Genomic DNA, 20498 nt, shown 5'->3' on the forward strand with positions numbered 1-20498 from the left:
ACGCGGGGCAATTCCCGCCTGTGCCGCGCGGGGTGCGCGCCGGACGTTTACACGGTGCCACCTTAACGATACAGCGGTGCCGCGCAGGTCCCGGAAACGGAAGCTAGCGGGGGCCTGTGGGGTGACGGCCAGTGCTGACGTTTCCCTGGTCGGCGGCGGCCGCGACTCATCGCGATTCAGTGGAGTCTCGCTGGGCGGCCTCGCCCCGGCGGGCTGGGCTGGGCACGCTCCGCCGCGGGCCCCGCGCAGCGCTCCCGGTTAGTGCTCGCGGTGCCGTCGTAGCGCTCCGTAAGCGGGACTGGGACCCGCCGCGGTTTTTCGTGACGCGGAGAGACCCCGGCCCAGTCCCAGCGGGGAAGGAGGAGGGACCGGTGCCTGCCGACCCCGGGGAGCGGCGGTGGTCTGTCCTGCGGCAGCCCGCGCCGGGCACGGCCCTCAGTCCGCCGGAGCAGTTCTGGGCCTCCCGATCTCAGCCGCTGCCGTCCACAGCACCGGGGCGGGACTCGCCCAGCCGGTGTCCGCCCGCTGTCCCTGGCCAGCCCAGGGCAAAGGCAGCGGCCGGGCACATATACCGGGCTCTGCCTTCATCACTGTTCCCGTGAAAACGAGGGTATTGGGCCATAAGCGAGACAGCCGTTCCCTGCTGCTGCCTTGGGGGCGCCTTCCCGTCGTCAGCCGGGTAATTTTAGAAGGTGGAAACTCCTAAGTTGAGGTTGAGCGTAGCTGCAGTAGCTCAAGGCATTCTCAACTGTGAAACAGCCGCTTCTCTGTTACAGTGTTAGACTTGCAGTTGGTCTTAACCCATGTATGTATACATGTAGTGCAAGTTTATTGTACAGTTTTCAAATGTTCCTTTTGCTTCTTATCTTTTTAAACAGTTGATATCTTTTAAAGCAGCTGTTTAAACTGCGGTTACTTGTTAAGCCTATTTTTTTTTTCAAAACCATGTATATAGTTTAGCTAGAGCGACTTGCTTGGAGGTTTATGCTGGGTGGGTGGGCAGGGGTGAGCACTCTGTCTCCCCAGAATTGCTTCACTGCTGGTTTGCTATGCCATAGTAAGACATCGACTATTTCTGCTGTCCCTTTATCCCTGGAGTGCCCGTTTGTGGGTGAAGCACAGAGCTCTTAGGACTGCAGCAGCACCATGACCAGGGAACTCGGTGTGGAGGTGCCCAGGCTGCTGCTGGTGGAGGGGATCAGACTGCGCAGAGCTCGTGGCTTTGCTCAGTGGCTTTCCAGCCCTGCTCTGTGTGTCTGTGGGGTGCTGCATTCAGGGTGAACTGCCCAGAGCTAGGGCTGCTGAGCACACACACCTTCTGCAGTGCAGTTACTGCTAATGCCCTTCTGGCTGTCTGCCAGCCCAAGCTGGCTACCTGCTAAAACATCTTGCGTGTCTTTTTGTCTGGAGTGTGTCTCTCAACTTGGATGGACTGTGTCACAAGTTCTCTTAATTTCTGTACTTGGCAGTCCTTAGAAATTCTGATGACTTATGATTTCTTAATGTGCTAGTAAGAGCAGTTCATATAAAAATGCTTAAACTCATCTCCTTAGCAAGGGATTTGAATTATTCCAATTGTAAGGCTGTTGGAAGAAGCTTTTGGAATTCTGCAGAGGAAATGTTCATTTATTACCATGTAATTAACCTTCTGTATTTGGAGGTTTCTAGAACTCTGGAAACTAATTTTAAATATTGAGTATTCACATGACTTCTGTATGTTGGTCATCCTATCAAATTTTTTAGCTGATATATCCAAGTGTTATAGTTAAGTTCTGTCACTGGTTGTCATTTTAGCAGCTCAAAGCTTGCTGAGGTGCAGCACTATTTTTAAAGGTTTGGGGGCTTTGTTTTTTCTTACACATTGTGATTATCACAGAAAATGACATGGAAGACGTTTTGAACATCTGTTTTGCTGAGACTGTTTGTTAGAGCCCATTGATAATGCTTTTTTAGAATTATTTTGCAATAATATGACTTGTATGCCTTGTAGGGAAGCCTTGGAGTTTTACCACTTCGGTTAACATGTAGAAGTCCCCTTCCAGCAATGTAAGAAAACGGACATCAATTTCTATTAGTGTACTGGTTTGCAAATACTCTACTGGCAGAGTTCCTTAGACTTATTTTTTAAATAAATATTGAGATGGCATTATAATGGATATCATTGCTTGTACATTCAATGTGCATTAAATCTAAAATGTATAAATATATTTATTTGTGTCATTTGCCATACCCAACTCCTGTACTTACATGGGATTTATTTATCCTACATCTTCTGAAGCTCCTGGAGACTGTTCTGCATTGTGACCTTAATATCAGGGGAGGGTGGGTTAGACTGGCCGGTGTTTTTTGGATTTTGTTGCTGGTTTAACCTCCCAAGTTTCAGTAACAGTAGTAACTCTCAATTAGACAAAGCAGTCTGGAGGCTGGCTTACACGGGAGCCTTGTTTTAGCTCTTTTGGAATATATCTTTTATTTTTTATAAATAATAACACATTTTAAAACATTTTAAACTGTTTAAACCATGCTTTTTGGGGTTTGTGCAGCTGATAAATCTCAATGTGTGTATACATTGTGGGCTGCTTTGTTAGCCACAGTGATGCCCTGTCTGTTAAATCAAATCAGAATGTAGCTAGTAGTGCATTCTACATTTCAATAAATGGACTGGCCTTTCCTATGTTTTCTTCTCATTTGAGGCAGGGGGAAGTCCCAAAAATCTTTGAAACTCTGATCTGTTTTGATTACAGAGACTCCCATTATTGAGAATTTGGTATTCAGTTCTGAAAGGAAGAGCTCAAATGTGGGATTTCAGTTTGGGCTATCAGCAAGGAAGTAGTTTCAGCTGAGTACAGGAACGCAACCCTGAAAGTGGAAGATAAACAAGAAGTATTTGAAGTACTTCATTTCAGCAGTAGCTGTGGTGTTGCAAATTTTTGCTCTTCAGACAAGTTTTGATTTGCCCTTGATCAGAATTTTAGATTGCTGATTCTACTTCTGTTCTCCTGAATATCTTGCCACCTAATATAGGGGGTAGAGTGGTTTAGCATGTTGACTAGAATGTTTACCCTTCAGAAATTAACTTTTTATGGTTTTCTAAGTGTAAATTATGGTATGGTTTAGGCTTATATGTGAGATTTGTGTTTCTAGTGAGCAAAAATAGTCTGTTTTTCCAATACAGCCATTAAAAACTATAATATGAATTTTGCTTATTAAAATGCAAGTATGTTTGTAGGGTTACTGAAATGGGAAATTCAGCTTGATTAATGAAAGCTGGATAAAATGCAACTGATAGATATTGTTGAATTTTGCTAGCAAAATATTTTGCTTCTGGTCATACTATCCTTGCAAGATGTAGTGTTTCTAGGCTGTTCTCCTTGATTTTATTCAGTTATGTAGCATATTGCTGATAAGAGGATAAAAAGCAGCTGGTATTCTTTCTGGAAGTCTATCTGGACTGTTTGGTTTCTTTTTTTCCATGGTGAATTCAATGCACATTTATTCTACACAGTGAAATCATTCCTAATTGAAGTATGGTATCTCTCTTTTTAAGTAGGCCATCAGGATAGCCTAAAATTAACTTCAGGACAATATTTCCTAAAAATAACCTTAAAAAGTAAAACTTGTGCACTTTCTGGAATGCAAAGCAGGATTCTTACCCAAAAGTTGGTTAATAATTAATTTGTGAAGGCATAGCTTCCACTGGTTTAAAATTTTATTTTTAATTTTTTTTTCCCAGATCCTTCTGAGTTGTACTTGAAGCCGCCAAAATGGTTCTGGCAGATCTTGGAAGAAAAATAACTTCGGCATTGCGCTCACTGAGCAATGCCACAATCATCAATGAAGAGGTATGTAGTGTACAAAGGTGATGGCACTAGCACTGGAAAAGTTCTGAGGAAAAGTTCTCACAGGCTGATGAGGAGCTTGAAGTGGGCTACCTAGACTTCTTTTTCCTTCAAGTAAAATTTCTACTAAAGGATTTAACCCCCTTACAGTACTGCCAGAACTTAAAACTAGATTTATATGTAGGTCATCACCTCAGACGTAGTGGGTCCCATGGTCAAAGGGTCCTTGAGCCTGGTGGCTGTATTTAGGGAGATTAGTGTTGTGTGGAGGCAGTGGGTGCCTAAGTTTGGATGGAAGTAGGTCCCTGCTCTGATTTATGTGTGTGTGGGCACAGGCAGACTATGCAGATATGTATTAGGCTGCTAGAAGCTGAAATGTGGAAGAATAAATGTAAGCTTTGCTGTCTGAATTGTGAGGAATGGAATTTTGTTTGGCTTAGTATGGCTTGTGTTTTTTTCTAAGTAAGAGTTTGCAAATAGAACTCAGTGTGTTCTGTCATAGGTGTTCAATGCAAGATGGAAAACTAACTGAAGTGATGGTTTCAAAGTGTCTCTGAGTACACAGATTACTAGGAATTCTTTTCAGGTGGAAAGATGTGTGGCTTAAAGTAATTAAAAAATAGGCTCATTGAGAGCTGTAGGGTTAAGCTTATGCATAGAGAAAATGTTCTAATGTATCTTCTGCCAGGAGACAAAAAATCCTTAATTGAATCAAATACAGCCCAATTAAATTTTTTCAGCAATGGAAACTGTTATCCTGCAAGAGCTCAAGATGTGAAAATGAGGCCATTTATGCAGGTGTTACTTTCAGAAAAATCTTTCTGTTCAAGGCTTTGAAAACTCAGAATAAACAGGGTTTCCAGCTGAGGCACCTGCTTGCCTAAAAGGCACACAGTCAGAGCAGCAGTCCAGTTTCTGAAAATGCAGGTAGCAGGGTGTCCATCTTTAGCTGGGGAATACTGTTACAGAAATGGTGTTGTGATCTGAGGTTTTTTAGGTGTACTCTCTAAGGAGTACCAAGAGGAAGTCCTGCTGCCATATGAGCTGTTGGCCATAATGCAGTAGGAAGTGTTTTGTGTTGGTGTTCTATAGTGTGCAGTTGTTACAATTGAGAACCCTTCCCTTTCAGATTTAAATTGCTTTTATGTAGGAATAAATGCACAGACTTTTTTTTGTGACAGTTGATTTAATTATAGGATTACATGCATTTAATTTGTGAAAGCCATGCTTATATCATAAATAGACTTTCACATTCTTATTTTGACCTAATACCAGCCTAGTTAATCTCTGTGTATTGTAAAACAATTTTTCTGATTTTTCTTTTATATTTCAAAGGTTTTAAATGCTATGTTAAAAGAAGTATGTACAGCATTACTGGAAGCTGATGTTAATATCAAACTTGTGAAGCAACTTAGAGAAAATGTCAAGTAAGTGAAATAATCAAAATGCATTTAACTTTTGATATTTGTAAAAGTTGTAATTTGAGGTTACAAAAGAACAATTAATTTATAACCTAATATCTTGGGGTTTTTTAGAAACACACAGTTTATTTTTACAGGAAAACAGCTGTTTGAACTAAATGTTTAGCCAATTCCATCAAAAGAGTCTTTTGGTCAAATTTAGCCATTTATTGCTGTCATAGGCTTGTTTCAAAAATCTGTTGTCATCAGTTGAGTCATCTGATAAACAAGTTCTTCATTACTTCCTAGATACATCATCTTCACATGTTCTGTGCTGGCTATAAATAAATCTGTGTATGTGACTAGCACTGTTACTTTGCCTATTTTCAGATTAATTTAGGTAAATGCAAGTCTGAAAGATCAATTTTGGAAACCTGTTCTTGTCCTCTGCATAAGAATGTCTCCAGTGCATGTCACTTCTTAATTACATCCTATCTGAAAACTCAGAACAAATCAGGGTGCTGTTGCAGCTCAAAAAACTTTATTACTAGGTTTAAGTGATGCTTTGAGCTATGCTAGTGTTTCATGCTTTTCTCAAACTCAGGTCTGCAATTGATCTTGAAGAAATGGCATCTGGCCTTAACAAAAGAAAAATGATCCAGCATGCAGTCTTTAAAGAGCTTGTTAAGGTAGGACTTAAATTCTGCATTGCATCACTTTCCTTGTACAGTCTGGGCTTGGAATTAGTGCAGTAGCAGGGCAAGCTTTTAGGTGGTTATGTGGTTCCTGCAGTTAGGTTTTCTGATGTGAAAGCATAACTGCAATACTGCAAACTGCAGTGTTCTCATTGAAACTGCATCCTGGGCATTTCTCACACTAACTTCAGTTTAAGCTTTTAGTTCAATTGTTCTTATTCTTCAAATGAAATGTAAAGACAAGAGTAAAGTACTGCTAGCTTCTAGACTGCCTCTGGTTGTCCCAAAATACAGCTTTGCTAGCCTAATGTTCCAACTACTTATAAGCCTTTGGAAAAGTGATAAATAACAACCCAGCAGCTCAGTGCAACATTCCTCATTAATCTGCCTGCTTGGTCAAATCAGAACTTGAGTATCTGTATTCTACCCTCTTTTCAATTAACAGTGTAGTCATTTGTTCTTTTGTAGTCTGTGCCCAGAGATGTGGTGGCTCTCAGGAATGTATCTACCTTCTACTCATTTCACAAGTGAGGCAGCAACCCTAAAAAGCCTTCTGTGCTGTAGGATTCTCACTGGAAGCCAATCCTGAGCAGTGACAAGAGTGGTGGAGGTCACCTTTCTGTGTTGGTTGTTATTCTTGTGCCATATATACAGGCCATCCTGACTGTGCTTAGTGTTAGAAAGAAATTAACACTGTTGTTGTTGCAGAATTATTATGCAGAAAATTATATACTATAGATACCTTGTAAGGGCTGTTGTTGTTCACTGTAAATCAGCAAAAATCGAAGCCAAATTAAGATAAGACTGTGCAAAAACTGTTTTTCTCCTTTGGATATGAAACCAGGCACCTAGCATTACTGTGACACCACTGTTCTGTGCTTTTGAGATTTGGTTCTGCTATCTATGGTACTCTTTGTTCTTTAGCTTGTAGATCCTGGAGTCAAGGCATGGACACCTACCAAAGGAAAACAGAATATTATAATGTTTGTTGGTTTGCAAGGAAGTGGTAAAACAACAACTTGTTCAAAGGTAGGTGCAGTAGATCTCTTTGCATGGTTTTTGGTTTGTTTATTGGGTGTGACTTTTTTTTGCTTGGGGAGTTCTGGTCCTGGTGGTCATTGGGCTCCTTAGGTAGGACTGGCTTGTGATCTGTGCTGGTTTTGTTAGAAGGAAAGTTCTAACTCACTACCATGTAGAGATACGTTTGCAGAGGGGTTTCTGAGATGAAATGAATGTTGAAGGTAATATTCTTTTGGGGCAATTTATGGCTTGTAGGACTTCCTTCAAAGATTTTTAAACTGAACTCTGGATGAAACAATACCCTATAAGAGAATTTTTATTTGTCCTTGTGCTTAGTTAAACCACAATATTGTAGTTCACTTTCTAGGTTTAAGACTAAATACTAAGAATGGGTGTTCATGCCATTCCTTATTTAGAAAAACAGTGGAATTTGACCTTTGTATTAGATACAAAGTATCAGTTAAGTGTAAGTTGATGTGAAACCTCTTCCAGCCCCATATTCATTGAGGAAATTTGTGTTTGTATTTTTTTAAGGCTAAAAAAAGAATGCTCTGAATTGACATATGTTCACATTCTGCAACAAGGCCTTACCTGTTTGTTAAAGATCAAACAGCACACCATTCGTTGTGGGATTGCCCCCTTCCTGTGACAGGAAGTTGTAATCTCTGCTTTCCATTTTCCAGGAACCTCCTGGACTGTTTGTGCTTCACTGTGTTGCTTCTCCAGCAGATGTCAGGGTAGTTAAAGTCCCCCACAAGAACCAAGGCCTAAGACTTTGAGGCTTCTTCAAGCTGCCCACAGAAAGCCTCATCCACTTGCTCTTTCTGATCAGGTGGCCTGTAACAAACACCCACAACAGCATCACCTTCACTAATCTGCCCTTTTATCTTAAACCATAAGCTCTTGGCTCAGTCATCATTCTTCCCAGGACAAAGCTTGACACATTCCAAGTTGTGAGGAGAAATTATCCTGTGGAAAAAGGACATATCTTCATTGTTTTTTGTCATCTCCTTTTGAGATGCACATAGAGTGAAATTTTCAGCATAGCCTGCTCTGATTTCAGAAGACTTTCTTTGTGCTTATGTAGGTGAACTTTATTTTGAACATTTGTATTTGGTCAGTGTTTTGTGAATATATGTAGCACCAGTGAAGCTGAGTGTTGTAGGAAGGTTAAGGATTCTGTCCACTACTTTAAAACATGTCCTTTCAACGGAAATATCTTTGTTCCTCTGAAAGTACAGAAACATAGAGCTGTACAAGTTCAAATGTAGCAATTATAGTACTTGATACTGAAGTATTGCTTTGGGTAGTTTCTACATGCTAGTCCAATCTGCAGTATTAAGACTAAGAAGAATTCGGGAGTTAGTAAAATGGAAACTTAAGTTATTTGTAGTCATTCCTAGAGATTGCCATTTCAAGAAATTGAAATGAGAAGCAGAATCAAACAGGTGTTTTCATCGTGCCATTAATAATTATTTATAACATGCTTTTCTAAATAATGGCCATGCTAACCATGAACAGTCTTACTCTGTGGCCTCAGTTATAGAAGGGCTGGCTTGAGTTTGTGTCCTCTGTGTGTGACTTCAGGCTGTTAGAAGTGTCATGTCAATGGGACTTTGGTGTAACTACTTGTTTTGGGTTTCATTTCAGTTAGCATACTTCTATCAGAGGAAAGGCTGGAAGACATGTCTAATATGTGCCGACACATACAGAGCAGGTAACACAGACTTTAATGATGTAATTCTCTATCAATAATATTTGAAGATTTCCTTAAGTAGTCCCTTGACTATACCTGTCTTACAGGTGCTTTTGACCAGTTAAAGCAGAATGCCACAAAAGCAAGAATTCCCTTTTATGGGAGGTAAGTATTATTCAGAAACGCTTTGGAGAACAATTCAACACCAGTTATGTATTGTTCTGTTCTGAACATTTTGCACTAAACCCCATCTAGCATGGCCTAATTTCTTTCATTTTAATAATATGTTCTGATTAATACTTGCTCTGATCAGATGAAAATTCTGTCCAGTTCAGTATATTGCCAGGAGTAGCAGGTAGGATAGTGTACCAACAGATCAGGTGTCCAGGAATAATTCCCTATTGTGTAAACTCAATGTATAGCAGTTCACAGACTTTTAGCAGCCATGGCCAGATTTTTGGGAAGTATCTCACAGATTAAAGGATATAATTTTTGGATGCTTAATTTTTATTATCAAATAGAGATGAAGGTGGACCTGAAATGTTTTTTTATAAAGCAGTAAATAACTTTCCCATAAGGTTCACTGAAGGTGTATGGTCTAGATGCTCAGCTAAATCTTATTTGAGAGAGGGTCTTGTAGAACTTACTGCAGCTTCCAGCGGGTGAGATAGACTTCAGGCTTTGTGCTTCAGTTCACTGAGCAGTAAGGGTAAATGGCTTAGGAAGACATAGTTGTAACCAATTTTTGCTTTACTTAAAAGGAGTTCCCCCTTGAAATCCAGATAGACTTACAGTTAACAAGTTTATAGTCAAATGATGAAATTCTGAATCTTTTTGTTTCTCTTTTTGATCAGTTATACAGAAATGGATCCTGTAATAATTGCCTCAGAAGGTGTGGAGAAATTTAAGAATGAAAACTTTGAAATAATCATTGTTGATACAAGTGGACGTCACAAACAAGAAGACTCTTTGTTTGAAGAAATGTTACAAGTTGCTAATGCCATAGTGAGTAGTTCTGAGAAATACAGTAACTTGGTGTTTGATGACAGTTGATTCATCTTTATCCTAATGTTTTGTGTGCATTGTGCTTTAACTCCTAGATGATATTAGAAATTACAAACAGATATGAATAAGCAAAGGCTGAATGACCAGTGCTTGTTAGTTTTGTGATGATTTTAATTCTTCTACTCTGTTCAAGGATGCTTGCATACAACCAGACTGCCATTCCTGCTTTAACTTTTCAGGATCTTTGCATTGAAAAACTAGATAAAAGAACCAGTCTGGTCTGGTTTCCTTTAACTATGAATACTAAACTTTCTGTGATTGTCACAAATAATTGCACTGAGACAGAGAAGATGATTGGATAACTTTCAGCAGTTTTGATATGTAAATGAAGCTGTTGTTTCTATGGGTTTAAAAAGTCTGGCTATTTGTCTGATTCTGTGGTCTTGCATGACAATATGACACTTCCCACACAATTTCTGGTAATGGCTAACTTATTTTTAGTGGAATGGATGTCTTAAAAATCTGAATGTAAAACCAAATAGAACATGTTAACTATTAAATGCCTGTAGATACTAATTATCTTATTGGCTCAAGATACTGGCTAAAATCACTTGAATCATAACTAATAAGCACAAACCTATTAAATTATAATGTTTTGTGTTGTAGATAAATCATATAGTCATTCAGCATGAGAATTTTTTAAATGGTCCTTAGATAATACTGTTCATAAAAGTGGTCCTGTTTCAAACTCCAGCATACAGCTCTTGTAAACTGTTATTGCAGTAAGTTCTGCTACTGAACCTATATAATAATATTATTATATTATATAATAATGCATGAACATTTTTTAGTAAAGCAGGAAATTATTATTTTGTGTATCTCATTTCTCCTAGCAACCAGATAACATTGTTTATGTGATGGATGCTTCCATTGGCCAAGCTTGTGAAGCTCAAGCTAAAGCTTTCAAAGACAAAGTAGATGTAGCTTCTGTTATTGTTACTAAGCTTGATGGACATGCCAAAGGAGGTGGAGCTCTTAGTGCGTAAGTACTGTGCTATTACAGTGTCTAACATCTGGCCAGCTGTGAAATGCCTTAGTGTATCGCAGAAACCTGTCCTGTGCAATGTCACTTGTCACACTGCATAGAATCTAAGTTAGTCACAGTCACACCTAGATTCATATCCTTCCACTGGTGGGCAGGATCACCTCTTGATGATACTTAACATCAGCATTCAGTGATAGGATGTATTTTCAGTACAGTAGTTTGTATTGTCATAGGTCAAACTTTTGTCTTCTGAAGTCAGCATCAAGCAATATTCATTGCCTATTGTGTACTAGGCATTCCTGCAGAAAGATAAATTTGGGCTCAATAGATATGACTTAAATGAAGAGTTTTGCATCTCAAGAGATTTTTTTTCCAAAGGGGCAAAAACTGTACCTCATCATATGTGACCTTAAAACTATAATGCAAATCGAACTTCTGGATTGGCAGTGTCCAGAAACTTGATGAAAAGTTGTCTGCGGTCATACTTACCCAAATTCCTTTCTTGTTGAACTTTCCATGTCCTGTATCTTGGCAGAGTTTTGACCAGAAAATGCTACATTTTATCTTCAGCCTTATATGATTGTTTCAACTGCCTTTCAATGATACAGCTTGTCTGGAGCTGAGATGTTTTGTCAAAACAGTCAAAATAACTGACCCTGACTTGCTAAATCCCTGCCTGTCTTTGACCTAAAGTGTTAGTTCCTAAATTGCCATATGTATTTTGCTTTATTTATAGCATAATGTTGGAAGACTAAAGCTTTTGGTATTTTTATTTTGCTCTTGTTCAAGTTGTTGTATGCTTGTGTGCTTTAAGTCTGTTGTGTTTGCTCTGTACTGTCTGTGGACTGGAAGCTAAGTTTTATCTAAAAGATAGTGCCAGTGTGGTGGAAAGGTTCTGAGTTTTCTTATGTCTGAGCTTTTTCCTGTGTTGAAAATCAGATTGTCTTTTGTATGAGGTACCTTGAAGAAATTGTAAACAATGCATGTCATCTGACCACATTTTCATTAGTTCAGTGTATGTATCAGTAATAGCCCAGTATTAGGATAAACTAGAGATGATTTATTTTTCTTTCTTTCCTCTCAAGTTTCTTAAACTCAGCAATGAAAATTAGCAAATTCTATTTCTGGTTTTTTTTCCAAACAGAGTTTGTATTTTATAAAGTACTAATTAGAGAAAAATCTTTTTAACTACTCTGAGCTAAACATCCAAGTGGTGGGTGTTTTTTCATTAATAGTTTGAGGAGTAAGGCAGATACTTCAGACAGAATGCATAGTGTTGATGGTGCCTAGCTGATTATAGTATAAAAGATGGATGGTGTTTGAGAGGCCATTTCATAAAATATATTTTATTACAGAGTTGCTGCCACAAAGAGTCCTATTATTTTTATTGGAACTGGCGAGCACATAGATGACTTTGAACCCTTCAAAACACAGCCTTTCATCAGCAAGCTGCTTGGTATGTCCAATGTACAACTGTACTTAAAAGATGCTTAGAATTGGATAATGGAAAGTCAAAGTGTATTTTTTTTAATGCTAATTTCAGATCTGTTTTCTTTATCCAGGTATGGGTGATATTGAAGGATTGATAGATAAAGTAAATGAGTTAAAGTTGGATGATAATGAAGCACTCATAGAAAAGCTAAAACATGGTAAGTTATTCCCCAGGCCTGAATAGCAGAGGCATTGCAGTGACCTGACCATGGCAGGTTCTCTGTGACAGAGACCACTGAGTTAATTTGTGCTGTGTGTAGACAAACAACTTGTTCATGTTCAGTGAAAAATAGTTTTTCTTTCTCCAGTAAATGTGGCAGCCAAGTAAATTGAGTTGTGTTTTTCAAACAATAAGTCTGTCAGACTACAACTGCAGAAAAACTAGCTTAATGGTTCAGCATGTGCCATCTGAAACTGTTTAGCCATGTGAAGAGGTTTATTTATCTACTTATCTATGTAGTACAGTATTTACCTTATGAATACAAAAAATAATTTAAAAAGGAGAGTAAGAGCAAAATGCTGGTGTGACTTCTGCTAACTTTTCTTTTGTTCTTGTGCTTCAGGACAATTTACATTAAGAGATATGTATGAACAATTTCAAAACATCATGAAAATGGGACCATTCAGTCAGATCTTGGTTAGTTATCCCCAAAATAATTTTATTTTAAAACTCTTAATTGAAATTTGTTATAATCTGTGTTCTTTTTTTAAAAAGGTGAAATTATTTGCCTACTGCAGTATGCAACTACTGAACTAACAGTTGCTGTCTATATTTCGTTCTGCTTAATTAAATTTAGCTTTGCCTATTCTGACACAGCTTTTTTTTATTCTTGAAAAAAGGGCATGATCCCTGGTTTTGGAACTGACTTCATGAGTAAAGGCAATGAACAGGAATCAATGGCAAGGCTAAAGAAACTCATGACTATAATGGACAGTATGAATGATCAAGGTAATACAAATTTCACCCTCTGTTTTTTTTTTTTTTTTCCTTGATTGTTGAGCAAGCTTATTTAGAGAGATCTTTCTGGAAACAAAAATTCATATTGCAGCATGTACAGTGACAGAAAATGACAAATATTTAACATTCTTGGGAATCGCAAGGAGTACATGGGTCTCCAGATTTCTTAATGAATCTAAATATCTAGAGATACTTTGCCTGTTGCTGCTCTGTCTTGTGTAGAGTAGGTGGGATTTCAAATAATTTCCATTCTATTGGAAATCAATGTACTTTTATCCATTGTCTTGTAACTGTTCATAAATTATTAGTGCTATACTTGTTAATTGATAAGGTATGTTAATCTTTAATCTGGCATTGCTGTCTTTTTCCTACTCACCCTCAAATTTACTTGGTGACATAGCCTAGTCTCTGGAATTCAAAGTGTTGTTTCTAGTTCTCCTAGAATTCCTTTAGTAGTATGCTCTTACCCTTGTGCTAAACTCATTAATATGGCTTAAGACCAAATATCCCAAGATGATAATTTATTCATATAGCTTTTTTTTCTATCACAGTGATTAACATAGGAAGATAAGAGCTTCTTTGTATTACTTCCTAGAATATTATGCCTCAGTGATTATGTAAAATTTTGCATTGTCACTTTTAAAACAAAGTTTTTATTCTCTGGCTCAAAATTAAATTCTCAACAATGAAAACAGGTTTGCTTTTTGTTCCCAATTGTAACAGTTTTTAATGTCAGTGACTCAATGGATTTTTCTTTTCCACACTGTAATTGCAGAACTTGACAGTACAGATGGTGCCAAAGTTTTCAGTAAGCAGCCAGGAAGAATCCAAAGAGTAGCAAGAGGCTCTGGTGTTTCTACCAGAGATGTTCAGGAGCTTTTGACCCAATACACTAAATTTGCACAGATGGTGAAAAAGATGGGAGGCATCAAAGGGCTTTTCAAAGGTAAAAAAAACCCCAAACCAATACCAAAAACCCCACTCTAAAATTTATTAACTAAGGGGGGAGGTCACTTGATGTGTGTACAAGAGGAAATGAGAAAATACTGATTAGGGAGAGGAGAAAGTGAATTGTAGCTTGCTCATTTTCACAATGTTTGAAATTTCTTTTATGTCACTGGTAAGAGCTGCACTGTTCTTCATGATATCAGTGTGTAACTTAGCAAGGAAAGCTACTGTATTTCTATCAATGCAGATTTGATTACTACTACAGTACTAACACTTCAGTCTGGTTTGTGGACTGCTGGGACTGTTGATCCTAAATGGACTTTTAGTGGCTGATGTAGTAACTTCTAATAACAGGCTTATGGATATGAATCTAGAATTAGGAGGTAACATTTGGATTTATTTTATTTCTAGCACCATTTGTTAATCCACTTTCTTATGATTGCTCTTTTCTTTTTATTTAGGTGGTGATATGTCCAAGAACGTAAACCCATCTCAGCTGGCCAAACTGAATCAGCAGATGGCAAAGATGATGGATCCAAGAGTCCTTCATCATATGGGTATGTGCTGACTTTTATAGCTTCAAGAGAGGACTGTCAATTATAGTGGAGCCTTTGAGATACAGAAGTGAGGAAGGGCATGGGGGACTATCTGCATTATATATCAGTATTAAGTATTTCTAGGGTTTTCTAACAAGAATCAGAAAGTTGAGTCCAAATATTTTGCACTTAGCAGTGCTTAATCTAGTCATTCATTTGGAGTCAGCTCTCAAAATGAGTATTTAGAATGGTAAAGGATGTCTGTGGTAAAACAAATCTTCCTAGACTTCCCTTCTCTTCTAAGATTTGCTCAAGTAATTAAATTTGACAAGAGCAACTTTAAATAAGGACTCCCATAACTGAATCTTACTGACTGATAATAGTCATTCCATCAAGTTTTTTTCTTCTGTCTAGTTCTTAATGCACAAGTTATCTTAAAACCTACTTAAAGCCTGGTGTTTTGCTGACCTTTCTGTAATTACTCACTCCATTCTTTATTTTCAATAGCTGTTTCAACCTGGTTTGACAGTTTGGGCTTCTGCCTTTGTATATTACTGGAATAGTGTGTGTACAGTAATGATGCCTCAAGCAAGAGAGCCATGCTTCAGAGTTCATTAACACATTCATGTTCTCACTTCTTTTCTGCAGGTGGCATGGCAGGTTTGCAGTCAATGATGAGACAATTTCAACAAGGTGCTGCTGGGAATATGAAAGGCATGATGGGATTCAATAACATGTAAAGAAGCCTTAATACAAATGGACTTGGTTGACTCTTCATTGCAACTTCAGTGAATGAATTTGCTTTCTTCCTTTTTACAGTGATGAGAGAGTGGTCTTTTGAAATCTTATCCAGGCTTCTCAGTTTCTACATCTAATTTCTGAAAACTATTTTTGCTTAAATTAGTTCCTCTCCACTAATAACTGATGGCACAAAGAGCAATTCAATTTAATAAAACAAAATCATGATGTAAAATTTTAATATTTAGAGACACTTTTTAATCGTTTACATCAAATGGCAGCCATTATATTTGTAAACAACCCTGATCTTTGGTTATAGTAACATAAAATGTCACAAATATACTGTAAAATAAAATTTAAGTGGTTATAAACAAGGGAACGGCCTGTGTCTTCAGTTCCTTTTAACTGTTCTATTAGTGTGTAATGAGATTGTTTTCTTAGTTTGTTTTTTTTTCTAAAGACTGTTGTAACTCATGTTTGACATAGATACTATAAGAATAGCTCAGTACCTAAAAATGTGCTTTTGGTGCTCATCTGTGGAGCATTTTTAGAATGTGGATGTGCTGTACTCAGGTTTGTACAAGACTTTGTTGTGTAGAATTGCTTCGTTCTTCCCCTATACACAAAGAATCAAGGAACTGAAAAAATATAGGTGTGCAGATACCAAACTGTCATGTATGCTGAAGATAATCTTCACACCAGGCTGCCAGTTAAGCAGTTCGTTTTTAATTTCTGAAGCATATTAGGTGCAATTCTGTGCTGGTACTGAACTTTAAAACAGAGACAGCTGTATTTAACAGAGCATACTGCCCCAACTCAGCTACATTCTGATCTTAATTTCCTGTAGCAGTTTAATATTTCAGTTTACTCTGTTGGTGTAAAAAGAGTAGAATCCACAGGCACAATTTAGAAGCTAGGTAGACCAAGATGAACCTTGAAATCCAACATAGATATTGGCAAATATGGTAAGATCTTGTATCCTTATCTTAGGGTAAGAGGGTGTATTATAAATTTTAATATACTGCAGTGTCCAGTGTCTAGTGTGTAAATGGACACCTATTGCTGTTATCTAGATAAAAGTTAAATGCAGTAATTTTAAGTGGGTCCCTCTGTCAGCCAGTTCTCTGAGATGGCAGCTAGCAGGGAATGTCTAATATATGAAATTAGACTCTTGCACTAATAAAACATGAGCTATGCTGTAATGTAGTTTAAAATGTGAAACTATCTCCTGCTTGATTAATGGTATGTGTTCAGTATATGGAAGATGCTGAAAAATCTTCAATTATGCCATCTACCTAAATGTGCTGCATTTTATGCATAGCATTAATCTGCACAAGGATCAGTTAATTTGAATCTTTGTATTTTAAATATAACAAAATAATGAGTCCTTGCATATCACCAGCTTGTTGGGGAGCTTTCCTCAGCTTCTGAAGTGGTATGCCTTACTAAAACCTGATTTTTCTTTTTTATAGTATTTTCACTTCTTGAGCAGTATAAACCAATGCAATATGCAAAAATATGCAGGAAAGAGTATGAAATCTTGGTTTGAAATGCAGTCCCTAGGGGAGAGTGGATGGTTAATGCTTTTGATGGAAATCAAACATGAATAGGGATATTGAGGATGAACAGTGAAGCACTGTGCTCCGGGACTGGCTCAGTCAGACTGTCAAGTTACCAACAATTTAACTCTATTTTCAGCTTGTGGCCTACATTTAGTTTTAACTTTTAGTTCACCATTTCCAAAGTACTAAAACTGCAACCAGATACAAAGAGAGCTGTCACTAGCTGAGTGTTGGCAGAGACAAGGGCAAGTTGGGAATGCATTTCCTTTAAAGTATAAGATGTGTTAATTGTTATTTCTAAGATATATACTGGAATGGACAAAGTGTATATATTGCTCTTACCTTAGCAAGCCAGGTAGAAAATACTTTGGAGGCTGTTTAGAAAAATTGCTTGAGGATCTCAAGTCTTGAAAAAAAAATACATCCATGATGGAGGCACTAAGAACAAGAGCTCAACTGTATAAGAGCACATCTAAATGAATTGGTGACTTACATGGCCTTTGATAGCTTGATGCAAATAAAACTCTCCCGGCAAATGTGTAACAACACTCCCAGCACCATTTTCTTGCTTTAGGGGTTTTGTCCTCATCTTCTATGGCATCTCAGAAAAGCCTACAGAAAAATTTTGTCCAGCATACAAGAACCTTGAAGAGCTAGAGTCAAGCAAAATTCACTGGCAATGCTTAGAAGATTGAGGTCTGTCTTCTAGTGTAGATCTTGCTGAAAGCTGTTGCTGCTGTCAGAAAAGCTTTTGTCTGAGCTGTTTGAGCTCAGGCTGCTGCTGAGCAGCCTGCTAAGAGGAAATGGTTATGATGGTCAATAGATAGCTGTGTGATAGAAGCTGGACAATTAACTATTAGCACACACAAACAGTTATGGCTTTATTTGTTAACTCTTTACCCTTCCATAGAACTTTCAATATTAATGTGCTAAATTTATTAAACTTGTCCAAGTTGTAAATGCCAATTGTTCTGGAAGGTTTAAGGATTAAGTTCAATCTGACTGTACAGCTGCTATAACCACAGCAGAGGTGAAGGAAAGCAAGTTGGTTGGTTGATGATTTAATGCTCCTCTTGAGGAGCTGTTACTCTATTCCAACCAATCCTTCATGAAACAGAATGTATACTCTGCTGAGGGTAAGAAATACTTATGTATCCTAACATTGGTTTGTTTCTTTGCAACTTTAAGTGATGTATGTTTGTTGTAATCCCTTAAGCAGCCCCGTACTGTCTAAAATAATAGTCTAACCTTTCATTCTGTAATCATTCTGTTTCTGTAATCACACATTGTTTGTCAGCCCTTTTTACAAGGAACATTTTCTGCCTTATGCTGGTACAATTGTAAGTCTGATGCGTCTGTACTTTACCTGGGCTTTTGTCATGGGCTCTTTAATAATATGACTAAGAAAATGTCTAAGAGCCCATATTGTGCTAGAGAGAGTAATTTTTTGGAAACTATTCTTAATGATGCAGGATTGCAAGACGGCTCTTGCTGTCATGTAAGTGCATGTTACAGCCATTGGTTCCACCCCCTCCCCCTCCAAAAAAATTTAAAACTACTCCCTTCTCAATCCCATAAAAAGAATGTTTGAGATGCTTCCACCTCCAGCTGTTTTCACTGGTAGCTGACATTTTCTAATGTACATTTTTCCGGGATCAGCACGCACTGGAGGCAGAAGGGCTCCCACCTCTCTCCAGGAGCAGCTGAGCAAACCTCTTACCTGGCAAACACTTCTCCCACCCTCCTGGGCATAGATGTTATTTTCTCACCCAGCCGCAGCCCAGGGGCCAGGGCACTCCTGGTTTGCAATTCTTTCCTGTTCAAGGGCTCTTTCCTTACTAAGGGCTGAGTTGCCTGAACCAACACCCAATCCTGCAAGGCTGAGCAAGGGTGGTCCTGGGCTAGTAAGCCCCCTAACTACTGTCAAGGAGCTCCATCTGCTTCTTAAACTACTATTCTATTATTTTGCAGGGTTTCACGCTATTTTGGGAAGATGATGTGTGTGTTGCCCCAGAACGAGTGCTTTTCCCTCAGCGCAGTGAGGGTATGTTTCCGCCTCTGTGGCAGTACGGCTGTCCCTGGCAGCCCGGCCGCTCCTGGCCTCTCCCGTGCCTCCCTCCCGCCTCCGGTTAATGCCGGGCTGCGGAGAGAAGCGAAATGACCGAAGCCGGTGGCAGCGGCGCCCCAGTCCCTGCCGGGTGGGCGCTGGCTCCTGTACGCGGCCGGCCCCGCGGGCCGCAGGCACCGCCCCGGCGGGCGGTGTGACGGGCGGTGCCGCCCGGCCGCGCTCGCCTCCCCGGGCCGTGGCGGGCCCGCTGCCGCCCTCCCCCGGCGCCGCGGCGGGCGGGAGGATGGAACAGGGGCTGTCCGCCATCACCCTCTACTGCGCGCCCGCCGCCGGCGCCATGGAGCCCGAGCAGGTGAGCGGGGCCGGCGGGCGGCTCCCCGGTCGCTCCGGGCGGGCGGCGGGGCCCGGGCGCAGCCGCTTCCGGAGCGGGGCGAGGCCGCGGCGAGTCCGGCCGGGGCGTGGGTGGTGGCCGCGGCCTGACGTGCCGGGGGTGCGCGGGGCTGGGGGAGCCCCCGGTTGCCCGCTGTGGCGGTGGGGTGCAGTGGCCCTGCCGCCGGAGAGGCGGTCTGTCTGTCAGCCAGTCTGCCCTTCCATCCAGCGCGCTGTAATTACAGACAGCGCGGCGGGCACGCGTGTCTCCGGTGTCTCCTGCTCGTCGGCGGACAATGCCTCTGACAAACGAGCCTGATGAATATTTGAGTGAGACAGGTTTCCACTTCCCTCCGTGCTGTCAAGTTGGCGAAGGCGTGGGAGGTGATCAGGGACAGCAGCTCTTAATTACAGTGCAGCCAGGCGAGCTCGCCTGTCCTGCCGCTCCTCGCACCGGCCTCGGCTGCGCCCTCGGTGCTGTGGGCGCTGCCGCTGCCCCTGCCCCTTTCCAAGGCTTCTTGGGAGGGTGTCTTTTCTAATAGTCGTGCTCCGGCTCTGTCATCTTGTCTTTTGTTTCTGAAAGACTTGTGCTGTCTAATTTCAGTTGAAACGCAAGGGTGGAAAGTCAAACAAGCAATGTGAAAAAAAAACCCAAACCACTCAAGCCTAAACAACCCCCTCCGTCCCCCTGAACCCTAGCCAGAAAATTATCAAAAAAAATCAGTGAGACAGACAAGATAGCATAATAGAAATATTTTTCATTAGCTATTACCAGCCTTCTAGTGACTAGCAGTATCTGGTCAGTAGATGTGGTCAAATTGGATTACCCGTCTTTCTCTGGGAAAGTGGGCATCACACACTTTGGTGCTTTGGGTCATAAGCTCTTACAAGGATTCCTGCTTTTGACAGGTTAAGTGTCAAATGCAGGGTTAAAAGAGGCCAAAGTCAATAGCCTGGTCTCCTTATTTCATTTTACTTTTCTTGTCTCCTTCATGAAACTTTATGTTATTGCGTCACCTAATACTACTTGTGTCAGGTCTCCCAGCTTGCCTGCAGGTGTCCAGGCACACCTTATCCTTGATTGTAGTTTGTTTATTTTGGCATTTTATGTGCGGACTAAAATTCTAT

The 20498-nt window shown here is 39.9% G+C and overlaps 1 protein-coding gene across 4 annotated transcripts in view; it reads left to right on the plus strand.

The window, feature by feature from the left end:
• Positions 1 to 101: 101 nt before the first annotated feature.
• LOC132329146 (signal recognition particle subunit SRP54) overlaps positions 102 to 20498 on the plus strand; it is a 35657-nt gene continuing 15260 nt past the window's right edge. The window contains exons 1-16 of one of the 4 annotated variants that reach the window (XM_059849904.1): positions 102 to 257; positions 3734 to 3842; positions 5175 to 5266; positions 5844 to 5928; positions 6859 to 6963; positions 8605 to 8671; positions 8758 to 8815; positions 9505 to 9655; positions 10549 to 10697; positions 12056 to 12156; positions 12263 to 12349; positions 12755 to 12828; positions 13032 to 13140; positions 13925 to 14095; positions 14559 to 14654; positions 15282 to 15745. In XM_059849904.1, coding sequence (XP_059705887.1) covers positions 3765 to 3842; positions 5175 to 5266; positions 5844 to 5928; positions 6859 to 6963; positions 8605 to 8671; positions 8758 to 8815; positions 9505 to 9655; positions 10549 to 10697; positions 12056 to 12156; positions 12263 to 12349; positions 12755 to 12828; positions 13032 to 13140; positions 13925 to 14095; positions 14559 to 14654; positions 15282 to 15373 — 1515 coding nt within the window. In that variant the 5' untranslated portion in view covers positions 102 to 257; positions 3734 to 3764 and the 3' untranslated portion in view covers positions 15374 to 15745. The other 3 variants (XM_059849905.1, XM_059849906.1, XM_059849907.1) reach the window with 3 other exon arrangements.

The sequence above is a fragment of the Haemorhous mexicanus genome, chromosome 6, assembly GCF_027477595.1.
Source record: "Haemorhous mexicanus isolate bHaeMex1 chromosome 6, bHaeMex1.pri, whole genome shotgun sequence".
Taxonomy (NCBI): domain Eukaryota; kingdom Metazoa; phylum Chordata; class Aves; order Passeriformes; family Fringillidae; genus Haemorhous; species Haemorhous mexicanus.